Genomic DNA, 17,011 nt, shown 5'->3' with positions numbered 1-17,011 from the left:
CCTGGTCTCCTCTTTAACCAGGAGACCAGGTGAAGGTGAACTTTAACCAGGTAGCCCCAAATGCAGTAAACTTTGATCCAGTGACCACCTTGTGCACGCCAACATCTGGTTCCAAATGCAGCTGTGCCTCGCCCTGCTACGGATTAGCTGCCAACACACAACATGGGGGCTTGGAAGGTGGCATCACAGGAGGGACCAGAGACGGGGCGGCAGGTGTCCCTATGGTGGGGTAGGGACTGCACTACTCACCTCTGACAAAGAAGTAGATACTGTGATGGGGCCTGAAGTTGTTGGAATCGTCCTCCTCGCTGGACGAGTCCTTCCTGTGCCGATCCTTGGGCCGTCGATTCTAGTGGTGCTCGCCTCGCCCCCGGCCCCTCCCCCGGCCCCTCCCCCGCCCTTTCTGCTTTTGCTTCGGCACCATCTGGAGTTTGCCGATCATCACTGCGTCCACTCCACTGGGGATCCCACCCCAGCGGCGTCTGATGGAGAACGGGCCATTGGCGCCAGCTGCAAGAGGGAGCAGGGACAACGTCAGTGAGACTGCCTAGGTCAACACGCAGAGTATGGGCGTCAATGTGTGAATCAATGCAACAATGGTGATTGTGGAAATAAACACTCCTTTGTAAAGAGGGAAAGCAACAGATAGACACAAGGAACCATCGCTGGAGTCTAGCGCAGAACACAGTGATGGAGGAACACAGTGGTCAGGCAACACCACTGGAGCAAATGGATAGGCAACGATTTGGGTTAGTTCCTTTCTGTCGAAGGGCCGGAGAGCAGCAGGAATAATTTTGGTAGAAATCCTGGGCGGTCCTGTCCCCCCCCCCCCCCCCCCCCCCCCCCCCTCCCCCACCCATGTTTTGAGAGGTGGGGGCCAATCCCCCCCATGTTTTGTGAAACATGTTGCAGCAAACCGCCTTGGAATTTTACGTTTTTAGAAAGCTCCCAAGTTTAATGAGTACTGCAAAACGATTGGAGTCATTTTTCATTTGATTCCTCTGAGACGAAGACAGTTTGTTAACTGCCACTGTTAGAGCTTGTTAACTACCAGTGGTTAACATCGTATTAACACAATTATACAATGTGTCACCAACACATTGATATGCATTCCTCAGTAAATAGAGGAGATAAAATTGTTAGTTGTCATGCACACTGTCGGGTGCCAGAAATTGAGCCCCCCCCCATGTTTTAAAAGCGATTTCCTCTCATGCAGAGAAGCATTGAGGGAGGGTCTCACAGAAGTCCTATCAGAAAACAGAGGAGAACTTCAAAGTTGGCATACTTTCAGATTTTGATTTGAGACCTTGAGATTGAGATACTTGAGATTTTGCCGTGAAATGGTAAAATAGAAATCCTGGAATCTTGCGCAAAACACAAAGTGCTGGAGTAGCTCAATGAGCCAGGCATTACAGTACCTATGGAGTCCCGACCTGAAAAGTAGCCAATCCATGTCCTCCAGAGATGCTGCCTGACCCACTGAGTTACTCCAGCACTTTGTGTTTTACTGAAGCTGAAAGTAAAATAGGTAAAGAATAACGGATAGGGAGAGAGGTGAGAGAATGCCCGAGGCAACACTGGAGAGATCCACAAGGAACAGAACAAACGGTTATTGAGGTTTACCTTTCGGAATGAATCTAAGGCGCTTTGAGAAGTCAAGTTCAAGTTCAAGTGTTTCCCTCCCATTTGTCAGCCATCTGGTCGGTGTACCTTAGGAAGGGGATGGAGATGGGTATGCTTGCACATTCTTCCTGGGTGGGCTGATGTTCAAAGACATACAGCCAGTACTGATTGCCTGCAGAGGAAGATAGAATACAGAATAGTACAGCGCAGGAACAGGTCCTTCGGCCCACAATGTCCATGCCGAACATGACGCCGACTTAAACTAATCTTCACTGACTGCACATGATGCATGTTCCTCCATTTCCTGCATATCGATTAGCCTATCTACAAGCATCTTAAACATCACTATCGTATCTGCCTCCACCACCACCACTGGCAGCAAGTTCCAGGGACCCACCATCCTCTGCATAAAAAAACATGCCCGCACAGCTCCATTAAATTTGCCCTCTCAACCTAAAGCTATACCTTTAGTCCAACGTGTTCATCCTTGTAAAATGTCTGCCCAATGTATAACTCTCATAATTTTCCATCAGCTAAAGCTGACTGGAGCTGAATGCAGTTGCGCCTGCCGTTAGATATGTCACAGACTTGACGTGCAGAATCCCCATCTTACCCTTGAAGAAATAAACTCTCTCTTTCCCATGGATGCCGGATGCAGGAATGGCCAGGGCTGCATCGAGATCGGTTGGAATTTCTGGAAAGTTATCCTTGATTGGCCTGGGAAAACCATACTCCAAGATCCCGTCATCGAAACGCCAGTACATCTTGCCCTGGGGAGGAGCGAGAGGTTCCACAGAGGCACTGCTGTCCCCACACACATCACCACAACACGCACCACCACAACACACACGCCACGCACACAACACACACCACCGCAACACACACCACAACACACACACACGCACACAACACACACCACCCCAACACGTAATGTCTCAACACATACCACAACACGCACCTCCCCAACACGCACTGACCCAACATGCACCGCCCCAACAGATCCCTCAGTCTGGGTGGGGTGACCAATAGTTGACCCTCAGCCTTATCCTTGTTTATCTACTTTACCCAACTCCTTCCATAGATCACTGTGGAGCTCAATAAATGCAATATGAAGCAGCAACTGCAGCTCAAACACAGAAACAACAACAACCGGTCCGGCCCCATCAGTCCCTCATTCAGCAGACCTTGAATAGATAGGTTTTTCCCTCGCAGTTTACTCGAGTGAAGGCAGCATCGATGGGGCCCTGCACGCCCCACACATCCAGAATCTGCTTGGGATATCCAGCAACAACACCTTCTTATCCAGTTCATAAAAATATTGTCCTGGGGAGAGAGGAAGAGAATGGGTCAGAGTGAAGCTCCGTCTGCACCGTCCCATCACACACTGCCAGGGTCAGGCTGCAGCCCCTGTTCGACTATCTGAAGGGGCTGCTCCTCAAGTATTGGCTGCATTTTAGCCCCACGCTCCTGATATTTGGGCACCCGGTACAGAGGAGGGTGGGTCGGGTGGGTCGGGGAGGGGGGTGTGGGTCTCCTTGTCGGTCTGCTCCTGGGCCTGGCCAAGATGGCCATTCGTGAGTCCAGGCAACGGATAGTCGACGGCTGCACCGGGGTTGGCTGCCTGCTCCTTTTCCGGGCCTACATCCGTGCCCGCGTGTTCCCTCTCCATGGGGACTTTGGAGGCCTTTGATCGTGTTAATACTCTGTATGTTTATTTTTATTTTCTGAATAAAAGTATTTGTATAATAAAAAAGTTTTTAAAAGGGTCAGACACACAGTGAAGCTTGACATGTGGACAGGCAGTATCTCTGGAGAGAAGGAATGGGTAACGTTTCTGGTCGAGACCCTTCATAGAAACATAGAAACATAGAAACATAGAAAGTAGGTGCGAGAGTAGACCACCAGGTCCGTCGAGCCCGCACCGCCATTCGCTCATGGCTGAACACTAAACAGACACACTTACCCACAAACAGTAGACACAAGACACAGAACACAAGACACTACCCTCCCCTTTATACCGCTATCACCCCTCTCCACCCCAAAAAACCTCGTGATCTCCTGGGAGAGGCAAAAAAACGGATAAAAACCCAGGTCCAATTCGGGAAAAAAATCCGGGAAATTCCTCTCCGACCCCAATCCAGGCGATCGACATTTGTCCAGGAGATCACTCAGGTCTTACTATACTAACCATACCTAGGTCCATATCCCTGCCCTCTCCCCGTAGCCCCTTATCCCCTTGGCAGCTAAAAAACCATCTATTTTAGTCTTAAATATATTTAAAGTTTCTGCTTCCACTGCTCCCTGGGGCAGTGAATTCCATAAATTAACCACCCTCTGGGTGAAGAAGTTCTTCCTCATCTCCGTTTTAAAAGAGCCCCCCCTTATTCTGCAACTATGTCCCCTAGTTCTAGTTTCCCCGATCATTGGGAACATCCTCGGTGCATCCACCCGATCAAGGCCCCTCACGATCTTATATGTTTCAATGAGATCGCCTCTCATTCTTCTAAACTCCAAAGTCTTCATCAGTCTGAAGAAGGGTCTTGACCCGAAACGTCACCTACTCCTTCTCTCCAGCGATGCTGCCTGTCCTGGCTGAGTTACTGCAGCATTTTGTGTCTATCTTCGGTTTAAACCAGCATCTGCAGTTCCTTCGTACCCAGAGTGAAGCTTCCTCTGCATCTGCCCTACACACACTCCCAGGATCAGACAGCACAGGATCTGTTCTGATGGCTGGGTGTATTTGAAGCAAAATTTCGGAAGGAGTCCTTGTGGAAGGGGAACAAATGTAGTGAGACTTTGGAGCTCTGATCATCACCGGACTTCAGAGGCTTTGTTTATAAAAAAGATGTCTTCAATTTGTGAGGAATTTGACATGTGTCTCTTGAGAGTCATTGGAGCAGCAGTAGATTGCCAAGTGCACTTGGAAACAGGGGTGCTGAGAATTGGAATGATGTTGTGGTTGTTTACATCGAAAGCCTCCTTGCCATACTGATTTACCTAGCCCAGGTGAGCTGGTAAAGAGGGTTTTTGGATTGCCAGTGAAACTGGAGTCTCTGAACTGACCTGTGAACAAAGCCTTTGGAAGCTGCAACTTTGACGGGGGAAATCGACACGGACAGTCCTTGTTTAACTGGAGAATGCTACTTTAGTTACTTTTTGGACACTCCTTAATTAGACCGTTCATTAAATGCTGGAATGCGCTGTTTACAGCAGCGATAGCAGTAAGATTTTGCTTTATTAAGCACCGATAACTTTTGTCGAGCCACTCCTCAAAGAGCCACTCAGGGCTAAGCAGCTCCTGAGCCTCGACTATTGTTTGAGTTGATGGGGCGTAAATATGGGGTTACAACAAATTTACAAAATAATCTGACTTTTAAGGCCATCGCAGCCTCAAAACTCAGTGGGAAGTTTGTTTTCATAGGAGAATCTGAACAGGTGGTGGCTATAAGGGGACTGCTCCTCAAGGTTTGGCTGTAGTTCAGCCCGACACTTCTGAATGTTTGCAAACTGCTAATTGGCATTGTTGACCTTTCCAGTACTTTGTATCTGTGATTATTTAAACTGGGGATGCGTTATTTACAGTAACAGCATGAAGATGTGTAGGAAGGAACTGCAGATGCTGGTTTCCACCAAAGATAGATACAAATTGCTGGAGTAACTCAGCGGGACTGGCAGAATTTCAGGAGAGAAGGAATGGGTGACATTTCAAGTCGAGAACCTTCTTCAGACTGAGAGTCAGGTGAGAGGGAAACTAGAGATATGGAAGGGTACAAAGAGCATTAAAGGTGTGAAAAGGACAGATCACAGGTGATGATGCTCAAGGAGATGTACAATGGTTCATTGTTGGCTGAGGGAAGGAGACAACAAGGCATACAAACGGTAAAATTAATCAGGAGGACGGTGAAACTAGTAGGAGAACTAGGGTGGGGGAGGGACGGAGAGAGAGGGAAAGCAAGGGTTACTTGAAGTTAGAGACATCAAGTTCATACTGCTGGGTTGTAAGCTGCCCAAATGAAATATGAGGTGCTGTTCATCCAATTTGCGTTTGGCTTCACTCTGACAATGGCGGAGCCCCAGGAGAGAAAGGTCAGTGTGGGAATGGGAGTGGGAGTTAAAGTGATTAACAACTGGGAGATCGCATAGGTCCAGGTGGACAGAACAAAGGTGTTCAGCTAAATTAGCACCCAGTCCAGGCTTGGTCTCGCCGATGTAAAGCAGTCCACACCTAGAACAGCGGATACAGTAGGTGAGGTTGGAGGAGTTACAAGTGAATCTCTGCCTCACCTGAGAGGACGGGACAGAGTCGAGAGAGGAGGTATAGGGACAGGTGTTACATAGAAACATAGAAAATAGGTGCAGGTGGAGGCCATTTGGCCCTTCGAACCAGCACCGCTATTCATTGTGATCATGGCTGATCATCCACAATCAGTAACCCGTGCCTGCCTTCTCCCCATATCCCTTGATTCCGCTAGCCTCTAGAGCTCCATCTAACTCTCTTTTAAATTTATCCAGTGAATTGGCCTCTACTGCCTTCTGTGGCAGAGAATTCCATAAATTCACACTCTCTGGGTGAAAAAGTTTTTTCTCATCTCAGTTTTAAATGGCCTCCTTTATTCTTAGACTGTGGCCCCTGGTTCTGGACTCCCCTAACATTGGGACCATTTTTCCTGCATCTAGCTTGTCCAGTCCTTTTATAATTTTATATGTTTCTATAAGATCCCCTCTTATCCATCTAAATTCCAGTGAATACAAGTCCAGTCTTTCCAATCTTTCCTCACTTGACAGTATCGCCATACCAGGGGTTAACCTCGTGAACATACGCTGCACTGCCTCAATAGCAAGGATGTCCTTCCTCAAATTAGGAGATCAAAACTACACACAATACTCCAGATGTGGTCTCATCAGGGCCCGGTACAACTGCAGTAGGACCTCTTTACTTCTGTACTCAAATCCTCTCGTTATGAAGGCCAACATGCCATTAGCTTTCTTCACTGCCTGCTGATCCTTCATGTTTACTTTCAGTGACTGGTGTACAAGGACACTCAGGTCTCGTGGCACTTCCCTTTTCCCTAATCTGACACCATTGAGATAATAATCTGCCTCCTTGTTCTTGCCGCCAAAGTGGATAACATCACATTGATCTATATTATACTGCATCTGCCCATTCACTCAATCTGTCCTAGTCACCCTGCAACCTCCTAGCATCCGCTTCGCAGTTCACACTGCCACCCAGCTTTGTGTCATCTGCAAATTTGCTCATGTTACTTTAAATTCCATCATCTAAATCATTAATATATATTGTAAATAGTTGCGCCCCCAGCACCGAGCCTTGCGGCACTCCACTCGCCACTGCCTGCCATTCTGACAGGGACCCGTTTATTCTTACGCTTTGTTTCCTGTCTGCCAACCAATTCTCTATCCATTTCAATACCCTACCCCCAATATCATGTGCTCTAATTTTGCCCATTAATCTCCTGTGTGGGATCTTATCAAAGGCTTTCTGAAAGTCTAGATACACTACATCCACTGGCTCTCCTTCATCGTTTACTTGTCACATCCTCAAAAAAATCCAGAAGATTAGTCAAGCAGGATTTCCCCTTCATATATCCATGCTGACTTGGATCAATCTTTTTACTGCTATCCAAATGTGCCGTTATTGCTTTGTTAATAATTGACTCCAGCAACTTCCCCACCGCCGATGTCAGGCGAACATCTCCTGCGGTTGCAGGGGAATGTACCTGGGGAGGGGGTGGGAAGGGATGAGTTAACCAGGGAGTTGCTGAGCGCACGGTCTCTGCGGAAAGCGGAAAGGGGTGATGGGGAAATGTGGCTAGTGGTGGGATCCTGTTGGAGGTGGCGAAAATGTCAGAAGATTATGTGCCGTATGCGAGGACCAGGGGCACTCTGTTTCTGTTGCAGAGATGTTCGGATGAGGGAGGTGGTGGGGACAAACACATGACAGCCTGGACCTTTTCCCCAGGGTGGAAATGTCAGACAAGAGAGCTTGGCTTCAAGGTGAGAGGGACAAAGTTTAATGATGCGCAGGGTACGTTTTTTTTTAACGCAGAGTGGTCGGTGCCTGCAGGGGCAGATCTACTATGAAACTAATGAAGTTTAAACTTCAGGGCCCCTAATCCCGGAGGGGCCCCAGAAGCGACTTTAGTCCAGATATTCTTCCGATTTTTTTTGTTTTCCCAGAAATGAATCTGATTTTTCACCTCGACTAAACCTCTCGCCTCGAGTGATCTAAACTTCACCTCACACCTAAACCTCAACTCACTAAACCTCGCCTTGACTAAACCTCCCACATAATCCCTGCCTCGACTAATTGCCGTCTCTCTCCCGCGTCCATGGGGAGGGGCTGCGGCCGCCGCGGGCGGGGGGGCAGAGCTCGCGCTCGACGTCAACGTCAGCGCCCGCGCGCCCCTCCCCACCCACCGGCTCTCTCTCTCTCTCGAGCAATGCGCCTGCGCCGCGCTCGGCCCCGCCCCCCGGTTGGAGCCGTTCTGCTCAAAGATCATAGAGCGGAGCCTCGTGATCTTTGGTTCCGCTCACGTGAGGTGTCGCCAACGGCCGGGGGGCGGCTATAAATAGCGGGAGCGGGAGCGGGAGAGAGGTGGCGATTATGGGACACTGTGGGTTAAATTACTATTTGTGCATTGTAGGGAAACATGTTTCTGGCTTGTGTGAATGTGGGAGTAATGAGACAGTTAAGCATGTTTTCCTAGAATGTAAAAAGTACAGGGTAGAAAGAAAAGTATTGTTTGTTAGACTGACAGGACTTGGAGTTGGGGCTTTTTCTGTTTTATCTTTGTTTGGACACAGTGAGAAACATCAACTGATATCCAGGGCTGTTCTTCAATTCCTGCAAGTTACAGGACTGTATGTAAGAATTTAGTTCAAACTTTGACCTGTGGAGGGCAGTAATATGCTTAGCAGCGTCTACACTGCCGGAATCCTACAAGAAGAAGAAGTAGAAGAGGCGGCGATTAGTCGAGGCACGGATTAGGTGTGAGGTGGAGTTTTGTCGTGAGGTGGGAGGTTTAGTTAAGTTGAGGTGGGGTTAAGATGTGAGGTTTATTTGAGGGGCGAGGATTAGTGAGGTACAGTTTAGTCGAGGCGAGGTTTAGATGTGAGGGGAGGTTTGGCAGTGAGGTATCGTCGAGGTGAGGGGTTTAGTGAGGCGAGGGGTTTAATCGAGGGGGAAGTGAGCGTAGGTGAGGTGAGGAGAAGCGGATGTCGGAGCTCAGGAAGGGAGACCGAGGTGCTGCTGAAGGAGACAAGACCACTGCCTTCTGTGGCAGAGAATTCCACAAATTCACAATTCTGGGTGAAAACGTTTTTTCTCATCTCAGTGCTAGGCAAAGAGACATTTCAGGTAATGTTTGTTTGTAAAGTTTTTTTTAGCTGTATGAGGCCATTTATTGAAACATATAAAATGATTAAGGGCTGGGAGAATCCAGAACCAGAGACCACAGTTTAAGAATAAGGGGTAGGCCATTTAGAACGGAGATGAGGAAATACTTTTTCACACAGAGAATTGTAAATCTGTGGAATTCTCTGTCTCAGAAGGCAGTGGAGGCTTTCAAGAGAGAGATAGATAGAGCTCTTAAAGATAGCAGAGTCAAGGGATATGGGGAGAAGGCAGGTACTGATTGTGGATGATCAGCCATGATCACAGTGAATGGCGGTGCTGGCTTGAAGGGCCGAATGGCATACTCCTGTACCTATTGTCTATTCGTGAAATATATATCTTTTGGGGGTTATTTTACTGCTTATATGTTAGAAAAATTCTAAGCTTCTGTTATTTAAACTACCAGCAGAAAACTTGAGAATCACTTTCATTTTATTGAAAATGCAGGAGCTTCAGTGGGCGTTGCCTCCTGACCCCGCCGGGGGCCTAGCCAGCCTGTCGTGGAACAACCCCATTGAAGAAGATAACAGTGGTTACCCAGATCTCATTGCTGGTTGCAAAGGGGCCCCCATAACAGTTCAAGCTTCAGGGCTCCAAAAATGTAGGTCTGCCACTGGGTGCCTGGAACACACTACCTGAGCTGGTGATGGAGGCAGAAATGACTGTGGGGTTTAAGGGGCTTTTGGTGAGGCATGTATATATATAGGGGATGGAGGGATATGGATCACGTGCAGGCAGAGGAGATTTATCCTGGCTTCATGTTCAGCACAGACATTGTGGGCTGAAGGGCCTGTTCCTCTGCTGCACTGTTTCGTGAATGGTGGGAACCGGTCCAGGAGCTGAATGGTCTTGCCCTGCTCCGGGCTCACAACTTACCCTGGAAAGCAAAGATCGATCCATTCTTGAGGTCGGTGAATGCATTGAAGGGCTTTCCACTGAAACACACGTCGCCAGGCACAGGGTTGTGGGTGGGCACCGGTTCTGGGCTCGACTCTGGTTCATGGGTGGGATCCCAATGGTGGGTGGGTTCTGGTCCAGGGTTGGGTTCTGGTCCATGGGTGGGCTCTGGTTCATGAGTGGGTTCCCAATGGTGGGTGGGCTCTGGTTTGTGGCTGGGTTCCATGCTGGGGTCAAGGTACAAATACAGTTCCAGATCTGGTTCCAGGCTGGGATACATATCTGGATACATTTCATCCGTGTCGTTAGCCGTGATGTAGATATCACGTGTGTCATAATCATCAATGTCATCCACGGGAAAGAGGGGGGCATCTGCAGACCAGAACAAATATTGTTGTTAACTAATTCAAGCCTGTCATTCCACACAGAGTGAAGCTCCATTTGCACTGTCCCACCACGCATGCATTGGTATTGACAAGAGGAAGAACATGGATGATGGTGTAATAAGAGAGGTATGCCAATATTCTAGGGCCTGTCGATATTGAGGAGCGAGAGATGTTGGCTCTCTTGAAAGGTGGATAAGTCCCCAGGGCTAAATGGAATCTATCCCAGATTATTGAGGAAGACAAGGGAGGAGATTGCTGGGGCTTTGATAGATATCTGTATTCCCATTGGCTAAGGCAAAATGTACAGTATGTGTATGTGTCAGTGTGACCATATGTGACCATGTATACGTTTGTGTATGTGATGATGTGTGAATCTTTGTAAAGAGGTGTCTATGTGTAGGTTAGTGTGCGTCTGATGATATGTGTGGGAGACTGTGTGTGTGTGTCAGTGGGCATGGTGATGTGTGTGCAGTGTGTGTTTGTATCTACAGTATGTGATTAGAGCCCACCCAACATTGGGAGCCCATCGAACATTGGGAGCCCACTCATGAACCAGAGCCTACCCAGTGTGCAAAATGATGTGTGTGCAGTATGTGTGTGTCCTTGTGTTTGTGTGAGTGGGCGTATCTGTGCATATGTGTATATTCTTATGTCTATATATGTGTGTCAGTGTGCGTGACAATGTGTGTGGAGTGTTTGTGTATATCTCTGTATGAGTGCATGTATCCTTTTGTGCGTGTGTGACAATGTGTGCGAAGTGTGTGTGTGGTGTGTGCTTGGAAGCAGTTTACTTTTCACGCAGGCGGTGTAGTAGTCCCTGCAGCAGCTGCTGTAGAAGGAACAGAGGGCGTGACACTGGCATTTATTCATCCTCTGGAAGCCCAGATCACACCGTCCGACACAGGACTCTGCAAAACACAACACAGATCACTCACCAACCCACGTCCACGTAGTTGGGATGGACAGTGTCAGACCTCCCCTCCGACTCTCCTAGTGGCAGCATGCTGTAAGGTTGCAAATTTGTTTGCTCCCTTAACTTTTAACTTTTACTTACCACTCTTTCAATGTTACTTGTTATTACTTGACTTCAAGGCACTGTCTAACATTTCATGAAGTGTTGATAAAACTTTTATACGCTTTAATCGTGTAAAGGACGGAGACAAGAGGGAAAGGAGGCTCCACAAGGAAGGAACGTGGGAAAGCCACAGCCACAGCTTCTGACTCTAGTATCTTAGAAGCAATATCGAAAATGAACGATGAACTGAAAAATGAAATGAAAACAAGATTTTGCAGTTTTGAAGAAATGGTGAAAGGAGTTTCGAGCAAATTGAAGGAAGTTCAAGACAAGCTGATTGTGTTACAAGATGAATCTCGTGAACAGAAGGAACAAATTGATAACTTGCGAACCCTGGGCCAGGAAAATTGTGGTTTGCCGGAATGTCAAGAAGGAGATAATGCTATAAAATATGTTTCTAAAATGTTAAAGGAGACTTCCAACATTGAGCACTATGAAAATCTTCCATTTTTGGATAACGCACACAGGATTGGGAAGAAATCTGGTAATAAACCGAGACATTTGATTGTTCGGTTTCACTTTTTGAAAATGAAGGAGAATATTTTCCAGGCAGCAAAAAAGTTGGGCGTGGTTGAATATGAAGGATGCAAGTTTCGGTTTGTTCCTGATTATAGTTACGATCTTTTGAAAATAAGAAAGTCTTTCCATAATGTAATGTCTGATTTGTTTAAGAAAAAGTTTTGCCCAACCTTACTTTATCCAGCTAGACTGCGTATACGACTCTTTAATGGTAACATTCAATTTTTTAACAATCCTCAAGACGCTTCCAGCTTTCTGGAGGCTTACGAGGGTGAAGTTCCGACCGGGAGCAATTGATAGCTGTTTGCAATTGATAGTAGTTTTTCTTATATATATATTAATTTTTAAGATTATAATTGTTAGTTTTTCTATTTTTAAAATTGAAGGAATTTATTTTTCCCCCCGTCTTTAGACAAATTAAGTGAACGCAGTTCTTGTTTTTCATATTTTCACCTTGGATAAATAATATGAAGTAACTCTTGCTCTTGCGTTCCACTGCCAACATGTTTTTTTAAAAACCAAAAAATTTGACCCCGTTTGGCTATTGAGTGGCAAACATGCTTTCTTTTTACGCTGGGTGCTGTTGTTAGGAGAGATGGGGGTAGGGAAGGGATTAGGTAGCGTACTGACTGTCTATTGGTCAGTTTCGGGCTTTGCATGGGTGGGTGGGGGGGGGGGGGGAGGGGTCTTTTGTTTTTAGCTTTTTAGTTTTTTATTTGTGCAGAACCTGAACTACAAAAATGTCTGACATGTCACTTCTGGCTCCGCCCTAGATTTTTCTTCTTCCAGTATCATGAACTATTATGCTTTAAGAAATTAACCCTTTACATCCCACATGATTTTTACAAATAATATGGATAAAGTTATTAACTTCCTTTCATGGAATGTGAATGGCTTGAACCATCCCATTAAGAGGAATTTTTTTTTAAAGTTCTTCGTAGACTAAATGCTCAGATTATTTTTGTTCAGGAAACTCATGTAAGGCAAGATGACAATCAACGATTTTTCAAGTTTTGGAGAGGACAGCAGTTTCATTCAAATGCACAGGCTAAGGTGAAAGGAGTCTCTGTTTTTATTGACTCCTCAATTCCGTTTGTTCATTATGAAACAATTTCTGATCCATATTGGAGATTTTTGGTGATTACTGGTGTTCTTTATAACCAAAAAGTTGCTATGGTGAATGTTTATGCACCAAATATTGATCACCCTGAGTTTTTTAAATAGTTAATTGCATCCTTTCCTAATTTAAAAGAACACCTTTTAATAATGGTTCGAGATTTCAACTGTTGTTTGAACACCTCGATTGACAGATCTACATCTGATCATGTGCTTCCAAATAAATCAGCTAGTTTTATCAAGTCTTTTTAACTTGTCTCTGGAATGTTAGAGGTCTGGAGATTCTTATATCCAAATTACAAAGAGTTTTCTTTTTTTTCTCATGTATATCATAGTTATTCTAGGATTGACTACTTTATAATAGATTCTCGGCTAGTTTCATCGGTCACTGCATGTGAGTATGATGCAATTGCTATTTCTGATCATGCACCATTGAAACTATCAATCAAACTACCGGATTCCAAGTTTAGTGCTAAACAATGGCGATTTAATGTTACTTTGCTTCAAGAATTAAATGTTGTTAATTTTATTAAAGATCAGACTGCTTTCTTCTTCTTAACAAACTCTACTGAAGAAATATCCAATGGTGTAGTCTGGGATGCTTTTAAGGCATATATTCGTGGACAAATTATTTCATACTTCGTGGGATTTAAAAAACTGACTCAAAAAGAAATCCTTATATTGACTGATGAGATTAAAGAAATTGATAAAAAATATTCAAAAGCTCCTAGTTTAGAGCTCAATAAGAATAGAGTTGAACTTCAATTGAGATATAATTTGTTATTAGTATCACCAACTGAGAACCAGCTACTTAAAACCAAAAGTCAATTTTATATACATGGCAAATAATCTGGTAAATTACTCGCTAATCAGTTGAAAGCGGTGTCGGCCAAGTCCGAAGTCACACACCACCAACATTACAGGCACCCACCCTCTCTGTTCAAAACAACTTGCCCCGCACATATCCTTTAAACTTTACCCCTTTCACGATAAAGCTATGTCCTCTAGTCTTTGACATTACCACCCTGGGACGTCGACCTTATTTATATCACTCATCATTTTATAAACTTCTATCAGGTCTCTCTAAACATCCAGAGCTCCAGAGGAAACAATACGAGTTTGTCCAACCTCTTCTCTAGCTAATACCCTCACTGGAGACCCGATCTGATCGCAGTAGGTCGCAGTTGCCACTGGATACCTGAACATAAGTACGACAGAGACCAGGCTACAAACTGGAGGAAGAGACTGAGTTACCTTCATCTGCCACTATAGCACCGAGGGCTGAGAAGGAGAGAAGGACCATCAGTAGGTCCATGGCTGAGCTCTGCTGGACTCTGGAATGGGTTTCAGTATTTAACCTGCTTGTGTTTGCGTTGTTGGGACATTTGTTTGAACTATTCTGTTGATCCACGGTGACGTTCAGCAAAAGGCAGAAGTCCAGCGGTTTTTGATGTTTGATGATTTTTGATCACTAAAATTCTTTGAGGGTTTGGAAAGTAAGTTTTCTTCTCATTGACCCACTTTGTAGACCTACTTGCCTTCTCCTTGTGAGCTGTTTGCCTCGGGTACTGGGTCAATGTCTCAAGCTCAAACTCCACAGGACAGGCCAGAGAACGTTTGGGCCAACCTTGTTTTTTTGCTTGAGTAAACACAGCGGCTTCATAGACCTTTAACCTTCAATGATTTGGCACATTTAGTTTGGCCACGACTTGAGCCAGTTGTGGAGTCATGGAATTATAAGTAGAGATCCTGAGGGATTTGGATGCACGGTTGCAAAAAATATGTTGGTCATTTCACTCAGCAACTCCCCTCGCAGTGTGGCACTCCCTCACCGCCCCTCTCACAGAGCGGCGCTTCCTTAGTGAGTGTGGGAGCTGTCCCCTGATGAGAATAGAAGGTGAGATCGCGGTGTGGTTCGGAAATTCAATTAATTTGTTACTTGCAACAGATCCGTTAGGAAGACATGTGAATAGAAAATAAAGGGATACATGAGAGAAAAAATGGTGTGTGACTTCGGACTTGGCTGACACCGCTTTCAACTGATTAGCGAGTAATTTACCAGATTTTTTGCCATGTATATAAAATTGACTTTTGGTTTTAAGTAGCTGGTTCGACTCCAAATATGTGACTCGGCGGTCCATCTCGCTGCCGTGGACAACGGGCGGAGCGAGGCCCGGGTAGGCGATCTTCTCACAGCCCCCTTGATCGTCCATCATCCTCCAGACCCCAAACTCCACACGGACTCGCTTGTTAATGGCATATCAAGGAGAAAAGGACAAACTACTTACAGAAAGATCTTACCATAATACAGGAAGTTGAAGCCTGTTTGATGTAATCTGCACCCAATTTTTATTTGATATACTTCACAAGTAGCAATGTGATAAAATATTTGATGTGCCTATTTGGATAGGTACAAGGTTGTGCAGGAAATGGGGGAATATGGATCACGTGCAGGCAGAGGAGATTGGTTTAGCAGGGGAAGCGGGGCAATGCTCAGTCTACCTGGGACATGTCCGGGACACCCAGAGACACACCAGGAGAGGACTTGGACACACAAAACTCCCTGGGATATGTCCAGACACCCCAGGTTCTGGGGTTTGACTGGACTGGGATTACCGTGAGTGGCCAGATTGTGGACAGCCTGGGACGGAGTGACGGCTCAAGACCTCGGACAGTGGGCAGGGAGCAAGACCTTCCTCAAATGAGACCAATGCTTCTCCAAATCTTCTCCAAACCCCATGCAGTGAAGGCCAACATTACATTAATCTTGCTGTCCTTGAAATTTGGAGTCACAAGGAACTGTAGATTCTGAAACCTTGTGCACACAAAGTGCAGGAGCAACTCAGCGGGTCACACGTTTGCAGCATGAATGTGCAAACTCCACACATACAGCACCCAAGATCAGCATTGATCCTGGGCCACAGGCTCTGTAAAGCAGCAGCTCCACCAGCTGCGCCACTGTGCCATCAAAGGTTTTGCCCGTCTACCCTAGCTATGCCTTTCATAATTTTATAAACTTCCATCCCGCGTCAGCCTGCAATGCTCCAGAGAAAACAATCCAAGTTTGTTCAACCTCTAACCCTGGCAGCATTCTGGGTCTTCTACTCAATGCTGAGGAAGGTTAGCATTGCCATACACCTTCTTTATCACTCTATGTGATGCTGATAATATTGGCCTTTTTAGTGTCTGACAAAATGGAGGATTTCTGCCTTTGCAAAACCTGCTTGGCATCTTTTAGCAAAGGCTGCAAAGACCATGAGGATCATGACTCCAGAATGTCTTGGGCCTGGGAGGAAGTTAAGTACAGGTTAATGTCCAGATGTCATTTTAATTGTTAATATGTATGAGGGTTTTGCAGAAGGAGCTGAGTCCTGCTGCAAATGCATGATTAGGATTGGTTGGGGAATGGTATGTTATAATACTATTAACTATGTTACATTGTCCTTGTACTGTTATTTGTGATTGGTCAAGGTGAGGGGCCTTGCCCCAATTGTTTATATTACTTGGTAAAATGTTTCTTTACTTAGGGGAACTGTCTTCCATTAGGAACTTTCTGTAGAAACAATGTAATGGGATAATTTGTGATTGGGTTTGGGAACTGTCAATTAATGTATTGAATGATCTTTATTTATGATTGGTTTCCCCCCCCCCCCCCCCATGTATTTCGCACCACGGGTCCAATATAATATATAAGAGGGGAGAGCACATGAGACTGTGTTGATATTCTGGGGGACCACTTGGGACCGTGCTGACCATCTGGCGGTGTCTATTCGCACGAGGCTGAAGGGCTTGGACGAGCAGAGACTAAGATCGGACCCGCTGTGTTGGTTAGATATCGTATAGGGTAGTGTATTTGTGATTGGTAAATAAAGTTGATCCAGTGGTTGACTCAGTGTTTTACTGAACCAGACTAACGGGGTGAGAATAGGAGCAGAATTACAATGCCATGGTAGGAAGACTAATTCAATAAACACCACAGAG

At 45.8% G+C, this 17,011-nt stretch overlaps 1 protein-coding gene across 1 annotated transcript; it reads right to left on the bottom strand.

The window, feature by feature from the left end:
• Positions 1 to 368: 368 nt before the first annotated feature.
• LOC116988860 (vitronectin-like) lies at positions 369 to 14,669 on the bottom strand. The gene is given in 8 exon segments (XM_033045849.1): positions 369 to 510; positions 1,624 to 1,795; positions 2,237 to 2,393; positions 2,808 to 2,920; positions 2,923 to 2,946; positions 9,914 to 10,306; positions 11,112 to 11,228; positions 14,285 to 14,669. Coding segments are annotated over 7 exon segments (993 nt in total). The 5' UTR covers positions 14,346 to 14,669; the 3' UTR covers positions 369 to 510; positions 1,624 to 1,667.
• Between the last annotated feature and the right edge of the window lie 2,342 nt (positions 14,670 to 17,011).

The sequence above is a fragment of the Amblyraja radiata genome, chromosome 28, assembly GCF_010909765.2.
Source record: "Amblyraja radiata isolate CabotCenter1 chromosome 28, sAmbRad1.1.pri, whole genome shotgun sequence".
In the NCBI taxonomy this organism is placed as follows: Eukaryota; Metazoa; Chordata; class Chondrichthyes; order Rajiformes; family Rajidae; genus Amblyraja; species Amblyraja radiata.
The sequence above is the reverse complement of the archived record's forward strand: the minus strand, read 5'-3'. Positions and strand labels throughout refer to the sequence as shown.